The 27566-nt window shown below is 40.1% G+C and overlaps 1 protein-coding gene across 1 annotated transcript in view; it reads right to left on the bottom strand.

The window, feature by feature from the left end:
- Nucleotides 1–26165, bottom strand: part of LOC117504787 — a 78185-nt gene extending 52020 nt beyond the window's left edge. The window contains exons 1-5 of the mRNA XM_034164284.1: nt 26119–26165; nt 14819–14881; nt 7925–8096; nt 7314–7481; nt 7075–7242 (exon numbers count right to left, since the gene is read on the bottom strand). Coding sequence (XP_034020175.1) covers nt 7075–7242; nt 7314–7481; nt 7925–8096; nt 14819–14881; nt 26119–26125 — 578 coding nt within the window. The 5' untranslated portion in view covers nt 26126–26165. The remainder of the gene's footprint in view (nt 1–7074; nt 7243–7313; nt 7482–7924; nt 8097–14818; nt 14882–26118) is intronic.
- Nucleotides 26166–27566: the final 1401 nt, after the last annotated feature.

Here is a 27566-nt window from a genome sequence, read left to right as displayed (position 1 = left end):
AAGCAATGCTGTCTAATAATACTGCCTAAGGGAAGCATGTATAAAGTGAATAAAATTGGTCCTAGCACAGAACCTTGTGGAACTCCATAATTAACCTTAGGTTTTAGAATTCATCATAGTACAGAAACAGCATTAGTGAAGGTTACAAATGATCTTCTTATGGCCTCAGACAGTGGACTAATCTCTGTGCTTGTTCTGTTAGACCTCAGTGCTGCTTTTGATACTGTTGATCATAAAATTTTATTACAGAGATTAGAGCATGCCATAGGTATTAAAGGCACTGCGCTGTGGTGGTTTGAATCATATTTATCTAATAGATTACAATTTGTTCATGTAAATGGGGAGTCTTCTTCACAGACTAAGGTTAATTATGGAGTTCCACAAGGTTCTGTGCTAGGACCAATTTTATTCACTTTATACATGCTTCCCTTAGGCAGTATTATTAGACAGCATTGCTTAAATTTTCATTGTTACGCAGATGATACCCAGCTTTATCTATCCAAGAAGCCAGAGGACACACACCAATTAGTTAAACTGCAGGATTGTCTTACAGACAAAGACATGGATGACCTCTAATTTCCTGCTTTTAAACTCAGATAAAACTGAAGTTATTGTACTTGGCCCCACAAATCTTAGAAACATGGTGTCTAACCAGATCCTTACTTTGGATGGCATTACCCTGACCTCTAGTAATACTGTGAGAAATCTTGGAGTCATTTTTGATCAGGATATGTCATTCAATGCGCATATTAAACAAATATGTAGGACTGCTTTTTTACATTTGCGCAATATCTCTAAAATTAGAAAGGTCTTGTCTCAGAGTGATGCTGAAAAACTAATTCATGCATTTATTTCCTCTAGGCTGGACTATTGTAATTCATTATTATCAGGTTGTCCTAAAAGTTCCCTGAAAAGCCTTCAGTTAATTCAAAATGCTGCAGCTAGAGTACTAACGGGGACTAGAAGGAGAGAGCATATCTCACCCATATTGGCCTCTCTTCATTGGCTTCCTGTTAATTCTAAAATAGAATTTAAAATTCTTCTTCTTACTTATAAGGTTTTGAATAATCAGGTCCCATCTTATCTTAGGGACCCCATAGTACCATATCACCCCAATAGAGCGCTTCGCTCTCAGACTGCAGGCTTACTTGTAGTTCCTAGGGTTTGTAAGAGTAGAATGGGAGGCAGAGCCTTCAGCTTTCAGGCTCCTCTCCTGTGGAACCAGCTCCCAATTCAGATCAGGGAGACAGACACCCTCTCTACTTTTAAGATTAGGCTTAAAACTTTCCTTTTTGCTAAAGCTTATAGTTAGGGCTGGATCAGGTGACCCTGAACCATCCCTTAGTTATGCTGCTATAGACTTAGACTGCTGGGGGGTTCCCATGATGCACTGAGTGTTTTTTTCTCTTTTTGCTCTGTATGCACCACTCTGCATTTAATCATTAGTGATTGATCTCTGCTCCCCTCCACAGCATGTCTTTTTCCTGGTTCTCTCCCTCAGCCCCAACCAGTCCCAGCAGAAGACTGCCCCTCCCTGAGCCTGGTTCTGCTGGAGGTTTCTTCCTGTTAAAAGGGAGTTTTTCCTTCCCACTGTCGCCAAGTGCTTGCTCACAGGGGCCGTTTTGACCGTTGGGGTTTTTCTGTAATTATTGTATGGCTTTGCCTTACAATATAAAGCCCCTTGGGGCAACTGTTTGTTGTGATTTGGCGCTATATAAATAAAATTGATTTGATTTATTTATATAGCACCAAATCACAACAACGCTGCCCCAAGATACTTCACACAGGTAAGGTCTAACCTTACCAACCCCCTGAGCAAGCGCACAGATTACAGTGGCAAGAAAAAAATCCCACTGGTGTTTTTGAGGAAGCAGACCAGACTCAGGCCCCATCCACATGGAGACGGGTCCAGGCATATCCACAAAAAGTTTATCGACTTGATGTTTCATGCAGACCCACTAAGTCACAAATTCCTCACTTTTGGATATTTAAAAACGCCCAATTTAAGCAACGGAGCTTACTTCTGCAAATTTGTCTGAAGTGAGAATAATTTAAAAATAAACTGTGATGTGAGCTTCTGATGGTTTAATGTTCTGCTAGCATTAGCTTAGCCTTTTAGCTGCAGAATCACAGTCCAGCTGAGTGAACGTTTTAACTTGTAAATAATTTTTTTTGAAGTAAACAAAGCTGCAGCGTTTATTTATAACTGTTTAGTGTTCTTTATATTTTAAGATGTCTTTTTTATTTGTCCCATAATCAGGAATATTTGCTGTGCAGACGCACTTCAAAAACTTCAAGTGATGAGCTGAAAACCAAAACCTGAAGTCCAGTCAGAAGAAAACATCTTTGCTCTTCAAAATGGGACAAAAGTGTCTTTGAAAGCTCCACCAGAGGTCAAAGCTGCAGAGGAGACTTTGGTTAAATGTCCTGAGACTCCAGCAAACCAACACCTGTTTCTATGATTCTTAAAAAAAAGCAACTATTTTATTATTTTTAAAAAGCCGTTTCATTTTATATTTTAACATTAAATGAATGGATCATTAAACATGTCCATGAAGTCCAAAGTTCAGTCAAAAGACATTTGCACAGGTAGAAGCCCCGCCCTGATTGTGCATAATTTTAAAACATTCACAATCACTAGAATAGTCAAATTCATATTTTAGAAATTGCTCTGTCCTGATTGCAACATTCAAAGCAATCACATAGTCACATAGATGTATTTAAATGCTGAAATGACTAAATTAAAAAGTTATTTCATTATGAGGTTTATGTTGCATTAACAATCACATTGCAGTCATTGTTAAATTATCTCCTGTTGCATTTATAATAAACATATGTATTTATTTACAGTGTCTGTTTTTCTGGTTGAAATGAGATATGAATAATCTACCAGACTTAAAAAATGTACAATTTTCCATGCTATTTTATTTGTCTAAAAATAAATCCAAGGTTCCTTATGTTAAACAAGAAATAATCTAATAGGAAATAACTGGTAAGTTATGGTTTTAATTTACAGCTGAAGAAAGGTTCTGAAAGAATCTTTTATTAATATTATTATTATTTTACTATTTTAATTACAAGTGTTCTAAACTTTTTTACAGTAATCAAATTTTGAGGTCAAAAAAAAAATTGGAAGGATTTTTCTTCAGAAAACTGCTGTGTTAAATACGCTGTCCTGTGACACGTTTGTTTTGTACAGATCAGTGGTTTCTGCCACTAGTCTTCCATGTTTGGGCCTGACGCGTTGTTCCCATTGGACAGAGAGAAGCTACGCTACAGTTCAGAGCCGCCAAAGTTGGATTGGGTTTAACTTTGACCACGTCAGCTTGTCGACAAGCGGCAGAAGCGTCGGTTTAGCTTGGCTTTTGACGTGACGCTTCTGACGCCTCTAAAAAGCAACGCGTCTCATTGAAAATAATGCTTTTTAAAATGATTCGTAACACCTCTGAAGCTTCCAAAGCATCCGGCGTGAAAGGTTCTTAAGGTGCTTTGCTGACAACTTTCATCTTACCAAAACTCTAAGAAATGTCTTAAAATTCAAGGAATTATAAGACTTTTCTTAGAATAATGTCACTAGGAGCTGTTTTTAACCTTAAACCCCTTTCTGTGGTATAGAGGAGGATTTTATTAAAAAGAAGACCTGAAACTTAAGTTACAATTTGCCAGAAGGTACATCTGAGATGTAAGCCTAGATTTGATGTTTTGGTGAAAGAAAATCCTCCTCTGCTCCACTTCATCATGAAGCTGTATAACTGATGATACAAAATTCAAACTTGCACTGTGCACAATTTCTCCAATCACAGCCACAGAAGCCTGTAACTTCTTCTGGGTTGTCTGGGTGTCTTGGTGGCTTTCCTCACTCTTCTCCTTCTTGCACAGTCACTCAGTTTTTGAGAACTGTCTCCTCCACACAGATTTGTCATACTGTGTCATATGTATGTATTTCTTCCTAACTGAGGTAAATAAAGTTCAAGACATTCAGTGACTTGGAAATGTTCATGTATCCATCCCCTGACTTGTCTGAAGAAAACTGGCAATTAAACTGATTATTTACAGGTATAGGGTTAGGGTTTACTTATGCAACCCATCATCTTGAGTTTTATATTTTTACTTAATTTATATCAAGTTGTAGAGATTTACTTTCAGTTTGAATGTAAGGAAGATAATTTTAGAAATTTTTATATTGAGAAGCCTGATTTACTTTTTGTATTTGAAATGCCATAAACAAATTAAAATGTGTGAAATACCAAGGGACCGAATAGTTTTGCAAACCACTGTAAACAGAACCCAATCTAGAGCCCATGGATCCCCACGGGCAACACACTAGTTATGATTTGAATTAATAACAAAATGTTTACAAAGACAAAATGACAGATGGACAGACATAGATCTGGGTCAGGATAAGAGGTTGTCTCTGGGATTCATCCTGAACCCTCTGAAGTAAGTTCAAGTAGCAACCGTCAACCTGCCTCCAACGTTGTCCTCTGCCTTTGAAGTTCATGTACCCAAACAGTTTGGATGTCTGACTTGACAAGATTTAGGATGGAAAAAGGAATGACTGCATGGTGTGTGTTTGGAAGAAACAGAAAGCTGGAGAGTTTCCACAGCCTGAAAGAAAGATACAATCCGCCCGTAAAGACAGCACCATACTGATTCTTGGGCCAAAATATCAGATGAGGGAAGCAACCAAAGACCAGTGGACCTCTGGAACACAAGAAACCGACATCACAGAGAAAGTGACACAAAAAGTAGAGAAAATGGACAGTTTAAGATCCAACTTGGTGACATCAGAGTCAAACAGGAAAAAAATACCTGTCAAACATAAGAATTTAAAAATGTTTCTTCCGGGCATTTTGTTGTTGTTGTTCTTTTTGGGGGGGGGGGGGGGGGGGGGTTGTTTGTTTGTTTGTGTTCATCTCCATGTTTAGCTGCAATATGAATAAACATCTAAGTGAAAAAAGAGAGACGCGTCAAATCGCAACAAATGTCACCCCAAGGACCCACACAAGGGCTCTCGGTCCAACACTTTGCAGAGCTCACAATTCCTAAAACATAAATGTAAACAATATAGAGCAACTTTAAATAAAGCTCGAAGTAGTTATTCAAGGCAATTTAACAATGACCTTGTGTCTTTTAAATCCAAAAACCCGAGTCTTTTCTGGAAGAAACTTAACCAAGCGGATAAAAATAGGAAACAATGCCCCATCCCAATTGAGGCCTTGTTTGAATACTTTAAAGAGTCATCTGATCAAATTGAATCAGTAAATGATTTTACAGAGACTGACATCGATTGTGATACAGTTGACAACAGCATATTAAATAAAGACTTTACTGAGGATGAAATTAAAAAGGCAATACAAAAATTGAAGACAGGAAAGGCAGCTGGAGTAGATGGAGTAATCAATGAATATATAAAAAGTACAATAGATATATTTGTGCCTATTGATGTTACTTTATTTAATATGATTTTGAAAACGGGCATTGTTCCTGAAGATTGGCTTTTGGGCCTAATTGTCCCTATATATAAAAAGAAGGGGGATGAAAACAATTGTAATAATTACAGAGGAATTACAGTGAATTCCTCCGCACGTCTGTCTCAATGTGCCGAAAAAGTGCTGATGTCCATGTCTTCCACAATTCCTGTGCTAGTCAGACGACGTCCCGGATCAACACAGCGTCCAGTTTGGAAATGAACGGCACATTCCACTGTTATAGTAGTTTTTGTCATGGAAAGAAGAGAGGAGGAATTCCGCGCGTCGCGGCATTGCCGCATGGCGCAAAGCAACGCCGTGATGAAGCCTCACAGGACATGTTCTGGCATGTCCAGGCTCATCCATAATTTCTCGGATAGTCACACGACTGAAAACCCACCAAAAGCTGTCTGAAAGCCATCTGAAAGCCATCCTGTGAGACCAATTTTTGTGGATGTCAGATGACGTCCCGGATCAACAAAGCCTTCACGCTGGAAATGATCTGGTTGATTCAGCCTGTTGATCGGTGCTCGGAGCGCGGCGCGCTCTCAGACGCTGTGGGCGGTCTTTAAACCGGCTGGATCAGTCCTTAATCTGTGTAATCCCCATAAAATCGTCCCTGAAAGCCATCTGAATTTTCTGAATGGTGTCCACCTGGAGGTCTCTCAGAGTTTCTGGAAAAAAATTGATGCAGCAAAGCTCCAAATCGTTCAGACATTTATTCGCAATAAAAATCTGACGAGAGGGGTGGACCACTGCTCACACAAAGCCTGCTCACAGGCGAATGACACAACCGACAGGCGTGAAAAAACTCACGCATGTGCACGAAGGTTCAAGCTTGGCTGATGCAATCACACGTGATTCAAATCCATATGGTTTTTGAAAAAAATAAAAAGGTCGGATACTTTTCTCACAGACCTTGTATATCCCTGTTTTCTATAGAGGGTGTTTGTCTAAACATACGTTTGTGTTACTGTTTCAATCTGAAAACAGGAAAATTATTTGTAAACTTGGTGCCTATTTGAAATGGGTTCTAGATTTGTACTGAATTTTGATTTCTAGTGTTTTCCTTTTGCCAAAGTGTGTATTTGTTTTTGTCTGTGCTCCATACCATGGAACTGGTTATGAGCAATCTATCTATTAAATGAAATGAAAATGAACCAGCAGGTGGAGACGGCGGCCAGGAAACCCACTTCAGCTGTTTTACGAGGAAGAAACCTGAAGCAGACCAGACTAACAGATGCCAGATCAAACACACAGAACAGGAAGAGGAAATAAAATTAGAAAGTCTGATTATCATCCTGCAGCAGCTTCATTCAACATCATCCTCAGACAGGCTGAAGGTTCAACCCTGACCCAGCCCATGAGCACAGCAGTGGTGGAAAAAAAAGCTCTGAGTGGTTGTGAGCAGAGGACACGTGTGTGATCGACTTTTCATCAAGTTGTGCGCACACACACACACACACAGATGCATTAAAAGACCCACAAACACATCCACACACTGACACACACATCTATAATAGCCACATAAACAAGACATTAACAAATGAACAAATAATAAATAAAATAAGAATCAACAACAGACGTGTGATTCGTCTCCCACCTGTTAATCACCCCATGAGACAGGAAGGGGGTGGATGATCCGCCCACAAGCACCCAGATGCTCACACAAACCAGTAAGGTCCTTGTGGGCGTGGCCAGGGAGCAGTGGTGGAGGGGTCGTGCCACAGCCAGCCAGCGCAGCGTGCTCAGCAGTGTGAGGAAGAGGATGCTGAGGGTGAAGAGCGAGCACGTTAGTCCGCCTTAAAACACCACTTTGTGCGCTTTTTCCCTTTGTGTTACCTTGTGTAAAGGTTGACGTAAAAGCCGTAGACGCACATCCGACACAGCCAATCAGGGAAGTCCCACACGCCACCCTTAAAATAATAAACCAATCGCAGCGGCAGAGTGAGGGAGAAGCTGCCATCCGATAGGGCCAGGTTCATCATCACCACGCAGGAGGCGGATCTTCTGCAGAGAAATAGGAAGATGCGTCAGAGCGCAGCAAAAAAAAAAAAAAAAAAAAAACTCATCTTCACAAACGCTGACAGATGTTAAAGATTTCAGTGGGATGGAAACGGACAAAAACAGAGACACTGACTTGAAGGCTCAGATTTACTCGGTTAATTATCCAAAATGAAGACAGTAAGATGTCCTTCTGTGTGCTAGCATCTTCAATTGGACACTTCTGGAAGAATCTTCAAGATCCAAGTGGTTCCTTCAGGATCCTTAAAAAGCTCCAGACTGACTCCAGCAGCAACACACAGACAACCTCAAACGTTTGGACCGCGCTCCTTTCAGGAAGACCCCTTTTACGTCTCTAACCAGAGACACTCTGAAGGCCACAAACGGGCCGAGGGTGTTGTCCTCACAATGCTTTGTGTGTGTGTGTGTGTGTGTCTCTGAACAAACACCTGCGGCAGCACTGTATGGAGAAGATGGTTAAAGCTCCAATGTTACTGATGAAGGCCACAGGAAACACCAGAAGGTAGGTGGCAGTGTAGGCACGGTACTTGAATGCACCATCATCATGGAAGCAGACTGACGATTGGTTGGTGAGGTTGAAGGGAGGAGTTAACAGGGTAGCTACAAAAACACATTTTAAAGTGTTACTACAAGGGGGTGGAGCCCAAACAGCACCAAAGTGAAGAAGTAAAAACCAAGTCTGCTCTCTGTGTGTGTCTGTGTCTCTGTGTGTGTGTGTGTGTGTATATGTGTGTGTCTCTGTCTCCATGTCTCTGTCTGTGTCTGTATGTGTGTGTATGTCTGTGTCTCTGTCTGTGTGTCTGTGTCTCTGTGTGTGTGTCTGTGTCTCCGTCTGTCTGTGTGTGTGTGTTTTAAACAAAGCAGCTTTCATGAAACAAACACGTTCAACCACCTAAAGACATCTTATATTTCTACTCTTTAAGATTTCGTTCTTGACTCGGTTTTGCAGTTTGGATCAAAGGTGACCCGGCGCAGGAGGAGTTAAGGGCTTCCAGGGAAAAACCTCTGGCCTCCTAAACATTTTTCCAGGGAACACTTGAAGCTGCTGTGACCTCTGACCTTCTCACTGCTGCTTGTTTACGATGTTTGCAACATGGGAAGATTGTTGGCTCTTAACTCCTCGTTAAATCAAAACAGCACCAGACAAAAAAAAAAAATTAAATTAAATTTCTGTGGTCAGATTTCTGTCAAGGATGCTCTTGTTAGATATATTTGTGTGTTTAATATTGTTTTCTTTCTTTGTTTTGGTGTTAAAGTAGTTATTTTCCTTAGGATTGTATCCTTAGTTTTATATATTTTTCTCTGTTGGAATGTGCATGTCGAACTAGACTTAACCAGTTTCACCACTTAGGACAAAGAGATTCAGATTACATTATAAATGTTACATGTCCCGTTATCGCGCAGGTCAGTGACAGGGGGTGGGACCTCCCTGGAATGCCGATGGGGACCAATAAGGGAAGGACTGCTCCCAGACCACCAATAACCAGTAAAAATCTATTTAAGCATAAAAATTCAAAAATAAAAAATAATATAGCACCTTCAACTGCACCACAGACTAAAACAGTTAAATGTGGTCTATTAAACATTAGGTCTCTCTCTTCTAAGTCCCTGTTAGTAAATGATATAATAATTGATCAACATATTGATTTATTCTGCCTTACAGAAACCTGGTTACAGCAGGATGAATATGTTAGTTTAAATGAGTCAACACCCCCGAGTCACACTAACTGTCAGAATGCTCGTAGCACGGGCCGAGGCGGAGGATTAGCAGCAATCTTCCACTCCAGTTTATTAATTAATCAAAGACCCAGACAGAGCTTTAATTCATTTGAAAGCTTGACTCGTCCATCCAAATTGGAAGTCCCAAAAACCAGTTTTATTTGTTATTATCTATCATCCACCTGGTCGTTACTGTGAGTTTCTCTGTGATTTTTCAGACCTTTTGCTCAGATAATTATAGTGGGCGATTTTAACATCCACACAGATGCTGAGAATGACAGCCTCAACACGGCATTTAATCTATTGTTAGACTCGATTGGCTTTGCTCAAAATGTAAATGAGTCCACCCATCACTTTAATCATATCTTAGATCTTGTTCTGACTTATGGTATGGAAATTGAAGACTTAACAGTATTCCCTGAAAACCCCTTTTTGTCTGATCATTTCTTAATAACATTTACATTTACTCTGATGGACTACCCAGCAGTGGGGAATAAGTTTCATTACAGTAGACGTCTTTCTGAAAGCGCTGTAACTAGGTTTAAGGATATGATTCCTTCTTTGTTATGTTCTTCAATGCCATATACCAACACAGTGCAGAGTAGCTACCTAAACTCTGTGAGTGAGATAGATTATCTCGTCAATAGTTTTACATCCTCATTGAGCACAACTTTGGATGCTGTAGCTCCTCTGAAAAAGAGAGCCTTAAATCAGAAGTGCCTGACTCCGTGGTATAACTCACAAACTCGCAGCTTAAAGCAGATAACCCGTAAGTTGGAGAGGAAATGGCGTCTCACTAATTTAGAAGATCTTCACTTAGCCTGGAAAAAGAGTCTGTTGATCTATAAAAAAGCCCTCCGTAAAGCTAGGACATCTTACTACTCATCACTAATTGAAGAAAATAAGAACAACCCCAGGTTTCTTTTCAGCACTGTAGCCAGGCTGACAAAGAGTCAGAGCTCTATTGAGCCGAGTATTCCTTTAACTTTAGCTAGTAATGACTTCATGACTTTCTTTGCAAATAAAATTTTATCTATTAGAGAAAAAATTATTCATAACCATCCCAAAGACATATCATTATCTTTGGCTGCCTTCAGTAATGCTGGTATTTGGTTAGACTCTTTCTCTCCGATTGTTCTGTTTGAGTTACTTTCATTAGTCACTTCCTCCAAACCATCAACATGTCTATTAGACCCCATTCCTACCAGGCTGCTCAAGGAAGCCCTACCATTATTTAATGCTTCGATCTTAAATATGATCAATCTATCTTTGTTAGTTGGTTATGTACCACAGGCTTTTAAGGTGGCAGTAATTAAACCATTACTTAAAAAGCCATCACTTGACCCAGCTATCATAGCTAATTATAGGCCAATCTCCAACCCTCCTTTTCTCTCAAAAATTCTTGAAAGGGTAGTTGTAAAACAGCTAACTGATCATCTGCAGAGGAATGGTCTATTTGAAGAGTTTCAGTCAGGTTTCAGAATTCATCATAGTACAGAAACAGCATTAGTGAAGGTTACAAATGATCTTCTTATGGCCTCAGACAGTGGACTCATCTCTGTGCTTGTTCTGTTAGACCTCAGTGCTGCTTTTGATACTGCTGACCATAAAATTTTATTACGGAGATTAGAGCATGCCATAGGTATTAAAGGCACTGCGCTGCAGTGGTTTGAATCATGTTTATCTAATAGATTAGAATTTGTTCATGTAAATGGGGAGTCTTCTTCACGGACTAAGGTTAATTATGGAGTTCCACAAGGTTCTGTGCTAGGACCAATTTTATTCACTTTATACATGTTTCCCTTAGGCAGTATTATTAGACAGCATCGCTTAAATTTTCATTGTTACGCAGATGATACCCAGCTTTATCTATCCATGAAGCCAGAGGACACACACAATTAGTTAAACTGCAGGAATGTCTTTCAGACATAAAGACATGGATGACCTCTAATTTCCTGTTTTTAAATTCAGATAAAACTGAAGTTACTGTACTTGGCCCCACAAATCTTAGAAACATGGTGTCAAACCAGATCCTTACTCTGGATGGCATTACCCTGACCTCTAGTAATACTGTGAGAAATCTTGGAGTCATTTTTGATCAGGATATGTCATTCAATGCACATATTAAACAAATATGTAGGACTGCTTTTTTACATTTGCGCAATATCTCTAAAATTAGAAAGGTCTTGTCTCAGAGTGATGCTGAAAAACTAATTCATGCATTTATTTCTTCTAGGCTGGACTATTGTAATTCATTATTATCAGGTTGTCCTAAAAGTTCCCTAAAAAGCCTTCAGTTAATTCAAAATGCTGCAGCTAGAGTACTGACAGGGGACTAGAAGGAGAGAGCATATCTCACCCATATTGGCCTCTCTTCATTGGCTCCCTGATTCTAGAATTCTAATTCTAGAATAGAATTTAAAATTCTTCTTCTTACTTATAAGGTTTTGAATAATCAGGTCCCATCTTATCTTAGGGACCTCATAGTACCATATCACCCCAATAGAGCGCTTCGCTCTCAGACTGCAGGCTTACTTGTAGTTCCTAGGGTTTGTAAGAGTAGAATGGGAGGCAGAGCCTTCAGCTTTCAGGCTCCTCTCCTGTGGAATCAGCTCCCAATTCAGATCAGGGAGACAGACACCCTCTCTACTTTTAAGATTAGGCTTAAAACTTTCCTTTTTGCTAAAGCTTATAGTTAGGGCTGGATCAGGTGACCCTGAGACATCCCTTAGTTATGCTGCTATAGACTTAGACTGCTGGGGGGTTCCCATGATGCACTGAGTGTTTCTTTCTCTTTTTGCTCTGTATGCACCACTCTGCATTTAATCATTAGTGATTGATCTCTGCTCCCCTCCACAGCATGTCTTTTTCCTGGTTCTCTCCCTCAGCCCCAACCAGTCCCAGCAGAAGACTGCCCCTCCCTGAGCCTGGTTCTGCTGGAGGTTTCTTCCTGTTAAAAAGGAGTTTTTCCTTCCCACTGTCACCAAGTGCTTGCTCACAGGGGGTCGTTTTGACCGTTGGGGTTTTTCTGTAATTATTGTATGGCCTTGCCTTACAATATAAAGTGCCTTGGGGCAACTGTTTGTTGTGATTTGGTGCTATATAAATAAAATTGATTTGATTTCATTGAAAATATTAGCAAAAAAAAAAAAAAAAATCAGGAGAATCTGTGTTTGGTGCATATATATTAATAAAAGCGCATCTGCTACCAAACACATCTGCACTTACTGCTACCCACCTGCGTTCTCTGCCCCAGAGTTGTTTGTGAATTGTGATATTTACATTTTTACGTAATAGGATGCAGACACCCCTTTGGCTCGATGAGTAGGTACTATAAAATACTTTGCTGACCCAATCCCTCTGTAGTTTTGTTGAGTCCTCATTATCTCGATGAGTTTCTTGTAAAAAAAAAAAAAAAAAAAAGACATCTACCTTCTTTTGTTTAAGGTACAGGAGAAGTTTCATCCTTTTGATAGCAAGATTGGCCCCCTTAACATTCCAAGAGAGAAATGTAAGTGTATCTATCATCCTAATATAACCTCTCTACTGTTGTACTCTCAGTCATCATATTTAACTTTGAAAAACCTATCCATGCAGGTGAAATCATGTGAAAGCAGCTTGGTCTCATTGTGACTGTAATGTACACATAGAAGAAAAGCAAAAGGCCAAAAGAGGAAGAAGGAAAAAAATAATAAAAATAATAATAAAAAAAAAACTCCACTCCTTCCTTATGATTCCATATATAAAAGAATCAACACACGCAAGTCGACATATAGACCATAAATTCTCTAAATGGGGATCACTGTGACATGTTTGACACTTGTATTAACAATCAATCAACAGCTTTATTAATCCCACAAGGGGTAATTTCATTTGAGCAGTCTGTTAAAAAAAAAAACAATAACAATAAAACTAATAAAACAGACTTAAGAAGTTAAAATGAATAGCAAGAATAAGTAAAAACATGGCAGACCTACAGAGCATTTAAAAGTCGAATTGCCTAAGGTATAAATGACTTTAAAAAACAGTTGGTTCTACACACCGGGGACGCATAACAGCGTCCTACAGGAAGCAGAGAAAACTCTCCTAAAAGAACATGACCTGATATGGACAAAATGATTTCAGCCTTCCGGAGGATCTGTTGATTACAAAAAGAGTGTAAGTCTCTTTGTTTCACTCCGATAATCTGAACAAATTTTAACAATGTTGTTCAGGCTGTTTCTGTCTTTCACTGAGTTGCTCCAATTTCAGCAAAAAATGATGCAAATTATTTTTTGAAATAAAACAATCAATAAATGGAATAGCTTTGACTATGATGAATGCTTTGTCTCCAAAGTAAAGGTCAAACAAGGTCAACATCCATTGGATTCTATGACATGTGACATATGTTACCCTGTAACATGAGAACTAAGCATGACAGATGGTGCAAACTATTAATTTTTAGAACCCTATTAACCCAAACAATAATTTGCATAATTTTTGCTGAAATTGGAGCAAGTTTCATTTTTGACCCCTGTACAAACTGAAATTGACCTTTGTCACAACTTTTGCTGTTTTGACCCCATAACTCCAGAACATTCCATAATAGATAGTCCAAACTATACCTTTTTGAAATTCTTATGATGAGACAAGTAAAGTGATATAATTTTCAACATGATTAGAGCATTTTTAAAATTTGACCTCTGTATAATTCTTCATTGATCCCTACCTGGCTACAGCTACCACCATGGGATGGTTATCATACATTTTTGTGTAGGTCATGATACACTGAGGCTGGATTCTAAGTGTCGTTTTTCCCCTTAAGTGGTACCAAAAACCTGCTTGGCCCATGGACTAGGATCTAATATTCGAGTCTCAGCTTCCGTCACCCGAGCTCCCAGGTTATCCACCGCTGCCTGAACTGCATCCATACCGGATTTTAATCCACTCATATCAGAAGCGATATTCTGTAGCAACGTTTTAATAGTTGTTATCTCGTTGCGGTGTCCGTCTGGGACAGTTTTTGAATAGCCCACATGTTGTCCTCTATACTTCCCTCTGTCTGTCGTGTGAGGCTCCTTAAACCGTACTGCGTAAGAGTTTTCTAGACTTGTTGCATAATAAAAGAAAGTTGTGCTTCCCCCAGCAAATATTTTCAATGTTTAGAGTAGGTCCATCGTAATTTTTAAAGGGAGAGGAAGGCAAGCGGCTCCGCAGCACTTACACTACGCGGCCATGTCGGACACCCGCCTTCTGTTAGTTTTTCAGTGTAACTGATGTGAATTTTACAACCCCTGGCAATAATTATGGAATCCCCGGCCTCGGAGGATGTTCATTCAGTTGTTTAATTTTGTAGAACAAAGGCAGATCACAGACATGACACAAAACTAAAGTCATTTCAAATGGCAACTTTCTGGCTTTAAGAAACACTATAAGAAATCAGGAAAAATAATTGTGGCAGTCAGTAACGGTTACTTTTTTAGACCAAGCAGAGGGAAAAAAATATGGAATCAATTCTGAGGAAAAAATGATGGAATCACCCTGTAAATTTTCATCCCCAAAACTAACACCTGCATCAAATCAGATCTGCTCATTAGTCTGCATCTAAAAAGGAGTGATCACACCTTGGAGAGTTGTTGCACCAAGTGGACTGACATGAATCATGGCTCCAACACGAGAGATGTCAACTGAAACAAAGGAGAGGATTATCAAACTCTTAAAAGAGGGTAAATCATCACGCAATGTTGCAAAAGATGTTGGTTGTTCACAGTCAGCTGTGTCTAAACTCTGGACAAAATACAAACAACATGGGAAGGTTGTTAAAGGCAAACATACTGGTAGACCAAGGAAGACATCGAAGAGTCAAGACAGAAAACTTAAAGCAATATGTCTCAAAAATCGAAAATGCACAACAAAACAAATGAGGAACGAATGGGAGGAAACTGGAGTCAACGTCTGTGACCGAACTGTAAGAAACCGCCTAAAGGAAATGGGATTTACATACAGAAAAGCTAAACGAAAGCCATCATTAACACCTAAACAGAAAAACAAGGTTACATTGAGCTAAGGAAAAGCAATCGTGGACTGTGGATGACTGGATGAAAGTCATATTCAGTGATGAATCTCGAATCTGCATTGGGCAAGGTGATGATGCTGGAACTTTTGTTTGGTGCCATTCCAATGAGATTTATAAAGATGACTGCCTGAAGAGAACATGTAAATTTCCACAGTCATTGATGATATGGGGCTGCATGTCAGGTAAAGGCACTGGGGAGATGGCTGTCATTACATCATCAATAAATGCACAAGTTTACGTTGATATTTTGGACACTTTTCTTATCCCATCAATTGAAAGGATGTTTGGGGATGATGAAATCATTTTTCAAGATGATAATGCATCTTGCCATAGAGCAAAAACTGTGAAAACATTCCTCGCAAAAAGACACATAGGGTCTTGTCCATGACGAGGCTCCAACCTGCAAAGCTGATCTGGCAACACCAATCAGAGAAAGCTGGAGCCAGATTGATGAAGAGTACTGTTTGTCACTCATTAAGTCCATGACTCAGAGACTGCAAGCTGTTATAAAAGCCAGAGGTGGTGCAACAAAATACAACCCCTGGCAATAATTATGGAATCACCGGCCTCGGAGGATGTTCATTCAGTTTAATTTTGTAGAAAAAAGCAGATCACAGACATGACACAAAACTGAAGTCATTTCAAATGGCAACTTTCTGGCTTTAAGAAACACTATAAGAAATCAAGAAAAAAAAGATTGTGGCAGTCAGTAACGGTTATGTTTTTAGACCAAGCAGAGGAAAAAAATATGGAATCACTCAATTCTGAGGAAAAAAATTATGGAATCACCCTGTAAATTTTCATCCCCAAAACTAACACCTGCATCATATCAGATCTGCTCGTTAGTCTGCATCTAAAAAGGAGTGAACACACCTTGGAGAGCTGTTGCACCAAGTGGACTGACATGAATCATGGCTCCAACACGAGAGATGTCAATTGAAACAAAGGAGAGGATTATCAAACTCTTAAAAGAGGGTAAATCATCACGCAATGTTGCAAAAGATGTTGGTTGTTCACAGTCAGCTGTGTCTAAACTCTGGACCAAATACAAACAACATGGGAAGGTTGTTAAAGGCAAACATACTGGTAGACCAAGGAAGACATCAAAGCGTCAAGACAGAAAACTTAAAGCAATATGTCTCAAAAATTGAAAATGCACAACAAAACAAATGAGGAACGAATGGGAGGAAACTGGAGTCAACGTCTGTGACCGAACTGTAAGAAACTGCCTAAAGGAAATGGGATTTACATACAGAAAAGCTAAACGAAAGGCATCATTAACACCTAAACAGAAAAAAACAAGGTTACAATGGGCTAAGGAAAAGCAATCGTGGACTGTGGATGACTGGATGAAAGTCATATTCAGTGATGAATCTCGAATCTGCATTGGGCAAGGTGATGATGCTGGAACTTTTGTTTGGTGCCGTTCCAATGAGATTTATAAAGATGACTGCCTGAAGAGAACATGTAAATTTCCACAGTCATTGATGATATGGGGCTGCATGTCAGGTAAAGGCACTGGGGAGATGGCTGTCATTACATCATCAATAAATGCACAAGTTTATGTTGATATTTTGGACAATTGAAAGGATGTTTGGGGATGATGAAATCATTTTTCAAGATGATAATGCATCTTGCCATAGAGCAAAAACTGTGAAAACATTCCTTGCAAAAAGACACATAGGGTCAATGTCAATGAGCAGATCTGATATGATGCAGGTGTTAGTTTTGGGGATGAAAATTTACAGGGTGATTCCATAATTTTTTCCTCAGAATTGAGTGATTCCATATTTTTTTTCCTCTGCTTGGTCTAAAAAAGTAACTGTTACTGACTGCCACAATCTTTTTTTCCTGATTTCTTATAGTGTTTCTTAAAGCCAGAAAGTTGCCATTTGAAATGACTTTAGTTTTGTGTCATGTCTGTGATCTGCTTTTTTTCTACAAAATTAAACAACTGAATGAACATCCTCCGAGGCCGGTGATTCCATCATTTTTGCCAGGGGTTGTAGTTTAGTTTAGTTCATTACATATCAAATGGCTCAGACATGTTGGATGGATGCCTTCATAAGAACAGAAATACAGATATTAAAACAGCAGTAACATAAAACTAGTTAAAATCCTGTAAAAGAGGGTCTTGAGCTTCTCTTTAAAAGTTTCAACAGAGTCCACAGAACGTAGGTGTAGTGGCAGTATAGTCCACAGTTTTGGTGTCACAACCTTAAACGCACAGTCTCCTTTGGTCTTCAGCCTTAACCTTGGTACAACCAACAGGTTCTGGTCCGAGGACCTCAGAGACCTGCTTGTCATATACAGGTGCAAAAGTTCACTGATGTAAAGTGGCATTTGACTGTGCAGAGCTTTAAAAGTCATCACCAATATTTTAAACTGCAGTCTGAAGTAAACGGGGACCCAAGCCAAAGAGGACAGAAAGAGTGCTACGTGAGACCACTTAGAGGACCCTGTAAGAAACTTTGCAGCAGAGAAGACTTATTGGGGTTAAAGTGAATTACAGTAATGAAGACGTGAAGAAACAAAGGCATGAATGATCTGTTCCAGCTCAGCTTGAGACACAATGGGCTTCATTCACCAATATCGTCTTAAACTCATCTTAAGAACAGCCCATCAATGTCCATAAAAGGGCATGAGGCTGCATGGCCATAAGCAGACGCAGAGTTCATAAAGAGGAAACAAAATGCCAAAAGCAAAAAGCAAATCAATTTTAGCATAAGGCAAAGAGAAAAAAGAACTGTGGCAGTTCAGAGGTGGACATCTTGCTGCAGGAAATCAATGAAAAAGAAATGGTTCAATTTAAAATCCAACACCAAAAAAAAAAACAACATTTCAAAATCCCGACGGGAATGGCAGCGGACTGGAGGGGGAACAGCAGACACCCAAAACCTGTGTAAGTTGGTCCAGCACATCGGGGCCATCATCAGGGAGACGGCACTCTCAGGTAGGCTATAGGAAAAATCTAAGTCATTTTATATTGAATTTTTCCCCTCCCTACTTTTTATGAGTACCGTGGACTGAGTGTCTGGATACAAACCTGGGCCCCAAGGCAACGCTTCCATCCTCTCCCTGTGCGGCTGCTACTCCACTTGATTAATGTTAAAGTGTTGGTACACTGTAAAAACTGAAGTTCACCAGCTGCCTTTACAAGGTGAGGAAATTCAACTGAATGTCACTTAACTCACCTGAAACATAAGCTTTGTTTCAACTCATAATTAGTGAAGATAATGGATAGCTTTAAGTTGAGATTTTGAAAACATATGAACTTGAGTCCAATATCCTAAACTTGCCATTACAAGTGGATGAAAGAAGACATGCGTTCACTTAATTTAATGGGGCTATCGTTTTTTTACAATGTACATTTAGTTTATTTTAATGTCAAACAAATACTCTGTAAATGACAAACGTAACATATAATAATGAACAGAGATATCATAGAAATATCGTATTTTAATGACTTTCACAGGTAGGATTTTTCTTACCTAAGAACAAATCCTGGACAGGAAAACATTCATGAATGCCACAGTCTTCGGAAAAACTTTGCAAGCAGGACTTAGGAACAAATTTGTTCTTAAGAACGGTTCATGAATGAGACCCAATGTTTCTAAGGCGGGCAATGTTCCATTTATGGAAAAACAAGATGACACAAAATGGGTAATGTGTGTCAAAATGGAGAGCCTGGTCAAATGTAATACCCAGATTACTGACTGCACAAGATGACAGAGTCAAGGTTCTTACAAACTCCTCAGAGCCATAAACAAGAACAAGAATAGTTTTTGCTATGCAGATGACATACAGCTGTATGTCTTACTTACTCCTCAAAATGTTCCTGAGGTATCTGTCCTGCAAAACTATGTTAATATCATAAAAAACTGGATGGTTGCTAACTGTCACTGAATACAGCAATGATATTAGACATCATTAAAAAAACTCAAGATGTGTCCAAGTGGGAGCAAGTACAATGCAAATAAAATAGGTCCAATTTCAATTTATTACATTTTATACAGCGCCAAATCACAACAAAGCTGCCTCAAGGCGCTTCACACAAGTAAGGTGTAACCTTATCAACCCCTGACAGCAAGAACACCGGCGACAGCAGTAAGAAAAAACTCCCTCTGATGATATTAAGGAAGAAACCTCAAGCAGACCAGACTCAGAGGAGGCCCACTGCTTAGGACATTCTAACAATCATAAGGTTTTTACAATTTTTACAAAGGGGAAGAAACAGAAAACAGGAAATGAAAGCAACATCTGCTTCAGGCATGGCATCTCGTGATCAATCCAGCATCCCATTGTCCACAGACACCACTCCCATGCCAATGCCCTCCATACCTCAGACAGAGAGAAAAAGAGAAGAATCAGTAGACCAGAAAAAACTACACGTAAGGTATCACTGACCAGCAGTAGTGGACAGGAACGCAGAGAAAATGTTAACCTGGCTGCTTGCCCTAAGCTTCACTAACAGACCCAGAATTTAGATAAAGTTGAGGCCAAGACCTGTTCCATTACTAATAAAATGAATTTAAAAGGACAGGATGCATGGTTCCATACTATGCTAGCCATACGAAGGGGAGAATAGATGCATCTAAGTCTGGATTTGAATGTCTCTACAGAATCGGACTTTTCCCCCCATCGGCTTTTAATACCATTCAACATCATCTTTTAGCTGAAAAATTGCTCAATAATTTTAGCCTTGATCCTAGTCTAGTAGGGACTGGTCTAGGGACGTGATAGAGATGCAGATGGAAAAGCACTATATACAGTAGTGTTAAGAATAATAGTAGTGCTATGCGACTAAAAAGATTAATCCAGGTTTTGAGTATATTTGTTATTGTTACTTGGGAAACAAGGTACCAGTAGATTCAGTAGATTCTCACAAATCCAACAAGACCAAACATTCATGATATGCACACTCTTAAGGCTATGAAATTGGGCTATTAGTAAAAAAAGTAGAAAAGGGGGCATTCACAATAATAGTAGCATCTGCTGTTGACGCTACAAACTCAAAACTATTATGTTCAAACTGCTGTTTTAGCAATCCTGTGAATCACTAAACTAGTATTTAGTTGTATAACCACAGTTTTTCATGATTTCTTCACATCTGCGAGGCATTAATTTTGTTGGTTTGGAACCAAGATTATGCTGGTTTACTAGTGTGCTTGGGGTCATTGTCTTGTTGAAACACCCATTTCAAGGGCATGTCCTCTTCAGCATAAGGCAACATGACCTCTTCAAGTATTTTGACATATCCAAACTGATCCATGATACCTGGTATGTGATATATAGGCCCAACACCATAGTAGGAGAAACATGCCCATATCATGATGCTTGCACCACCATGCTTCACTGTCTTCACTGTGAACTGTGGCTTGAATTCAGAGTTTGGGGGTCGTCTCACAAACTGTCTGTGGCTCTTGGACCCAAAAAGAACAGTTTTACTCTCATCAGTCCACAAAATATTCCTCCATTTCTCTTTAGGCCAGTTGATGTGTTCTTGTAACCTCTTCTGCACATGTCTTTTATTTAACAGAGGGACTTTGCGGGGGATTCTTGCAAATAAATTAGCTTCACACAGGCCTCTTCTAACTGTCACAGCACTTACAGGTAACTCCAGACTGTCTTTGATCATCCTGGAGCTGATCAATGGGTGAGCCTTTGCCATTCTGGTTATTCTTCTATCCATTTTGATGGTTGTTTTCCATTTTCTTCCACATGTGTCTGTTTTTTTTTTTTTTTTTTTTTTTTTGTCCATTTTAAAGCACTGGAGATCATTGTAGATGAACAGCCTATCATTTTTTGCACCTGTGTATAAGTTTCAATCAACTTTTTAATCAAACTACGCTGTTCTTCTGAACAATGTCTTGAACGTCCCATTTTCCTCAGGCTTTCAAAGAGAAAAACATGTTCAACAGGTGCTGGCTTCATCCTTAAATAGGGGACACCTGATTCACACCTGTTTGGACGAACTCACTGACTGAATGCCACACTACTATTATTGTGAACACCCCCTTTTCTACTTTTTTTTACTAATAGCCCAATTTCATAGCCTTAAGAGTGTGCATATCATGAATGCTTGGTCTTGTTGGATTTCTGAGAATCTACTGAATCTACTGGTACCTTGTTTCCCATGTAACAATAAGAAATATACTCAAAACCTGGATTAATCTTTTTAGTCACACAGCACTACTATTATTCTGAACACTACTATACTATGCCAGTATGCTAGCCATATGAAAGGGAAAATAAGTGTGTCATAAGTCTGGACTTGGAAGTCTCCACAGAATCTGACTGTTTTATTGATGCAGGGAGATCATTCCACAGAACAGGGGCACGATAAGAGAAAGTTAAGATGGCCAGTAAGATTGTGTGTGACGTAATTTTTAACAAACACTAAAAGTGTTGGTCCATCATTTTGACACCTTTGCTTACGTTGAACGTGTTTGATGCATTGACACACGGCAGCATGTGTGGAGTCATCAGCTGCGATTACATTAGGCAACCTGGCTCTCATTATGGTTTCATGTTGGACTGTGAAATACCTGATGATATTCAGATTATTGCATCCCACACAGCTGGCATGGCTCGGCTCAGGGTTTTCTTAGTTTATTTGAATAGGGACAAGTATGTTCCATGAGTCATGTTACATACTACAACATTTTAGCAAGTGCTAATTCGCAATGTCCGTCCCTAGATGGGTCTTGCATAAAACAAAACAGAAACAAAAAACAAACACAATAAAAGATATTACAACACAAAGTTAATAAGCGGTCAGTGATGGTCACACTCCTGACCTCTGATTAAAAAGTCCTGGAGTTTATGTTTAAAGAGGACCCAGTTCGTCTCTCAGATCAGTGGGCAGAGAGTTCCAGGCTTTAGCAGCCTGCACACTGAAAGCAGACTGACCAAATGATGTTTTCCGTCTTGGTATTTGACAGTTCCCGCTCTGAGCTCCTCTGGTCCTAAAGCCCACAGACCTAAGAGGAACTATACAGTCACTGAGGACCATTGGGGCCTGTTGGTGCACACATTTAAACATTAACTTTAACTGACAATATTTCATAAAATTTTCAAAAGTTAACATTTTTACATTCTTAATACTAACACAATGATTTGATCTGATGGGCTTTTTATCCAAGATTTTCACAGCTCTGTTGTAGATCATTTGCAAAGGCCTGACTGTAGTGAGTGTGGCCTGTGACCATGAGCTGATGCAGTAACTTATGTGGGAAAGAATCATGCGATGCATAAAAGTGCGCACAGCAGAGAATGGCAGGTGGTCCCTGATCATTCTAAATGTAAAAAGGTTTGCTCAGACTTTTTTGATGTGACTCTCAAACTTAAGCTGAGAGTCTAAAACCAGGCCCAGATATTTAATCTCTGGGACCTGTAAGATGTTTTGTCCATTTATCTGTAAATTCAGTTGTTCCGTTATGGAGTTGTTTTTCGAGGCAAAGCAAACAGACACTGTCTTTTTTACATTTAAAGACAGACGAGCATTCTGAAACCACACAGCTACCTTTTGCAGATGTTTTGACAATTCCTCTGAAACAGCCTGTACTGTTTTCCCTCTCACATAAATCACTGCATTGTCAGCATACATTTGAAAACCTGCTGTTGGACATGAATCAGGTAGATCATTAATATACAGTATGAAGAGCAAAGGCCCAAGAATGGAGCCTTGAGGCACTCCTGTATTTGTTTCCAGAGTGCTAGATGTCTCATTGTTGATCACTACACATTGCCCTCTCTCTTCTAAATATGATTTGAACCATTGTAGAGTTTTTGTTGAGAAGTTGAGATTGTCCAATTTTTGAAGCAGAATATTATGGTTTAATGTATCAAATGCTTTTTTAACATCCAAAAAAACAGCACCAATCACTTCACCACAATCTATTGCATGTTTCAGTTTTTCCACAAAGAAACAATTTGCCGTTTCTGTGGAGTACAGAGAGCGGAAGCCAAATTGCAATGGATGTAAAATATTATTTGATTCTATAAACTCTGTAAGCTGACAAGACACTGTTTTTTCCAATACCTTTGAGAAAACCGTCAAGATACTTACAGGCCGATAGTTACACACCTGGTCTGGCGACCCCGCCTTTAAGATAGGTATGACTCTTGCCTTTTTCCAAAGTGTGGGGAATTGTCCACTTTGGATGGACAGATTTATTAAGTGGCTTAACAAAGGCTTAACAAAGACATGCTTAATTCATTTCAGGAAGGCTGTATTCATGTGAAAAAGGCTGACTGGCAAACTTCTGACCGATCGGCCAGCTCCCGCAGGAATGCCCCTGTTGCCAGGAAATCCAGTGTGGTCAGCACCTGTGTGGGTACAGACCACCCTTGGATCCTTATTGTATTGTGCTCTGGGCCGCTGCAGTTCTGCACACAACTCCAGTAACAGTGGCCAAATTGGCTTATGAGCCAGTTATCATCATTTGCAAGTAAATCTTCGCATTCTCTGAATACTCGCTCACATGGATTGCACCATTTGTAGGGTCATCTAACAATGCTAAAATAGTAAATGGACTGCATTTATATAGCACTTTTAAATCTGCATCAGACACTTAAAGTGCTTTACAGTAATGCCTCACATTCACCCCGATGTGCGGGTGTTGCCATACAAGGCGCCCACTACACACTGGAGCAACTAGGGAATTAAGGACTTTGCCCAAGGGCCCTTAGTGATTTTCCAGTCTTGCTGGGATTTGAACTGAGGGTCTTCTGGTCTCAAGCCCAATGCTTAACCACTAGACCATCACCTCCCCTAATGCAGCCACTGTTAGTGCCATTTTACGCTTCACTTTGCACGTTTTTATATCCACCCATATTACTGCAAACACGTGGGTGTGTTAATTGTTCATCAGTGTGTCTCTGATGTGCACATCACTCTGATGACTTCATGTTTTCACACTATTAACAGCGTCCAGCATTACCTCTAAGTGTCGGCAGAAGAACCATAGCTGCAGAAACGTGATTTTTACGTGATGCACCGCACATTTCCATGGTCATTTCACTTTTGATGCATCTGAACATTGGTGTGGAGATGGACATACGCCAGGTTTTTGTGTGTAGTGTATGCACGCGTTGTACATGAGGCCCCTGGACATCACCCTCCTCCGACTGCAATCACAGGAGCTCTAGCATCGCCAGCTAATGGTACAAACGGAGGCCAACGAAAGAGCACATCACCAAAAGACGGAAATGGAGCACCGTGATTCTCCAAAGATGCTCAGATATTTAGCAGAGCCTGATGGTTAAACACTCAGTGAGCAAGAAAGACCATCAACCACACCATGGAGCTGCCTCAGGCAGACTGACAACCAGGCCACAACCTGAACCATCCATCTGCTGCAGCCAGGTGGAACATGGGCATGTCCTTGACTTCCAGCTGCTGGGGTCCTCAACGCTGAGACACTTGAGTGTTAGATCAAGTCGGGGCGAAAGATATCCAGTCTGCACCTTAGGTCACCAGTTAGAGTCCAAGTCTGACAACCAGACAGGAAGCAATCAATCAATCAATCAACAACTTTATTAATCCCACAAGGGGCAATTTAATTTGAGCAGTCCGTTTAAGAAAAAATAAAATAAATACAATAACAATATATAACAACCCACCCAGACCCAATGTACAATTCAATGCACAGTCCAACACACAGTCCAACACCCAGACCCAATGCACAGACCAACGCCCAGACCCAGACTAAAACAGTCTAATACCCAAACCCAATGCATAGTCCAACACCCAGACCAATGCACAATTCAACGCACAGACCAACACCCAGACCCAATGCACAGTCCAACACCCAGACCCAGACTAAAACAGTCTAATACCCAAACCCAATGCATAGTCCAACACCCAGACCAATGCACAATTCAACGCACAGACCAACACCCAGACCCAACATCCAGACCCAACGCACAGTCCAACAACCAAACCCAACACACAGTCCAACACCCAGACCAATGCACAATTCAATGCACAGACCAACACACAGTCCAACACCCAGACCCAACATCCAGTCCAATACCCAAACCCAATGCATAGTCCAACACCCAGACCAACGCACAGACCCAACACACGGACCCCGCAAGAACTGAACCATGTTCCTTCATGACTCAGTTCTAGAACACAGCCCTGAGGAACACTGGTTTTCACTGGGAAAAGTTCAATCTGTGTGAATGATGTGAATGTGCTGCAGCAGGTTGGACCAGTTTAACCGGTGTGAGGAGCTCAGCGCTCCCCATGTCTGAACACATGCATGGGTCAGTATATATAAACTTCTGGCCAGACTCTCTGTTATCAGTGAAGCATTTGGGACTTTTCAACTCATCAAAGATAGACTTTGTTCAACGAAGTCAATTTGTTTAGATTCTGACTCCAACCAACCAGAGAATCCACTTCGGCCAAAGAACAGTCGCCACCTAGCGGACATGGCGGTTATTTCACTAGCTGCGCCGCCATCAATGGAATTCGCCAAAATAAAAAAATAAAAAATTGATGCGGGCTGATTTCGGCATGCGGGGGGGGGGGGGTTTAATGGGACCTAATGGTTTTTTTTAATGGAATTTAACAATCGAATTTCTGATATGAAACAGGTAAGATAGATTTTTGTACAATTCCTATGTAGTTTGTTGCTGCCGCAGACGATCATCCAAACCAGACACAGGAGCTCCAAGTCTCAAACCACTTTAACCTCCTCACCTCCAAAAAAAACCCCTCAAATACATATTTGATTTTATTCTAATCCTCAAAACTTAAACGTTCCTTTAAAACACACACCACAAAACGAAACAATCCGCACATTTTAAACGTTTCCTGTCGATTTATTCACTCACCATTCATCCTCTTCACCACTTCATCACAGCGGAGCTGCCGACGGAGCGTCACGTGGCTTCAGTCTGCGGTTGTGTTTCGGTCTCTGAGGAAGCCGCCAGACTTCAAACTTTCTTGTCTGTCTGTTTCTTGCACGCAAACAGCGCCCTCTGCTGTCCCGTTCAGTGACCTTTGCCCTTCAAAATCAGTGGAACGCGATCCAGACTCGCAGGAATTTACAAATGAGAAAATTATAAAGTTAAGATTTTTTAGATATGTGCTAAATGTTTTGCAGAATAACAACTTTAAAATGAATCAATGAAACGACGTTGCTTTCCCACATTATTTAATTTTTTTTGTTTTATTTTCAACATAAAGAAGATAAAATACAGCACTTTTTTTTTTTTTTTAATCACAGCTTTTACTTTCATACCATAATGCATTAAACTGGTTATTAATTATGCAGAAAGAGAAACACAAATGTGCACAACACATCCAACTGAACCCTGATTCACGAACCAAAGACAGAAAACATGTCATGAGAAACCTTTAAACTATTTCCACAAGAGCTACAAATTCATATGAAATCAAGCCACTTTCAAAAACTTCCAGTTAATTAGGGAATAACCCTGTTGTGTCTGATGATGTGTCAGATGTTCACGCTGGGATATACAGTCGAAAATATTGCTTTACCGGTGACACGTAGCGGAGCCAGTAAAAGGAGTTTTATCAGATTTTTAAATGGATATTTTCAATCGTATATAACAGCATGAACGTCCGACACATCATCAGACACGAGGGGGTTATTCCCATTCTAATCCAATTCCATCATTTGCACAGTTTATTTTTCTGTAGGTAATTCGGTCGGCGAGGGCAGCCTTACTGTGAAGCAGCAAGCGTCTCTCCAGCAGCGGTCAGGGTGCAGAGTAATCCATCAAATGTGAAAATCCATCTCACCCATCAAACGTGAAACGGTAATTCAGTATCAGAATCCACATCAATCCTTTCTTACGGTAGCTTAAATTCACCCATTTTGGCGGCGGCACGCAACTTTCTCTCACTCTGAGCTAACAGCGCTAAGAGCTAGCAGAGCGTGCAGGCGGTGTTCTGACAAATTATGAGTCTCGAAAGATCCGCGTCCTGAAAATACTGCACATGCAGTCGCGCGCCGAGTACAGGAATAACATTCAACAGTAATGACATCTCATCAGAACACTGGTCAGGGCGCGGAGTAATACATCTTTGGCCACCAGTCAAATATTTTGTTCCATTCCACAGATATTATACGCCTGATTATGTCATACAATTAACCAATCAGATTTGCAGAAAAAAATGTAATTGGATTAGAATTTTTTATATACAGTGAGGAAAATAAGTATTTGAACACCCTGCAATTTTACAAGTTCTCCCACTTAGAAATCATGGAGGGGTCTGAAATTTTCATCTTAGGTTCATGTCCACTGTGAGAGAC

The sequence above is a fragment of the Thalassophryne amazonica genome, chromosome 23 (assembly GCF_902500255.1).
Source record: "Thalassophryne amazonica chromosome 23, fThaAma1.1, whole genome shotgun sequence".
NCBI classification, from domain to species: Eukaryota; Metazoa; Chordata; class Actinopteri; order Batrachoidiformes; family Batrachoididae; genus Thalassophryne; species Thalassophryne amazonica.
The sequence above is the reverse complement of the archived record's forward strand: the minus strand, read 5'-3'. Positions and strand labels throughout refer to the sequence as shown.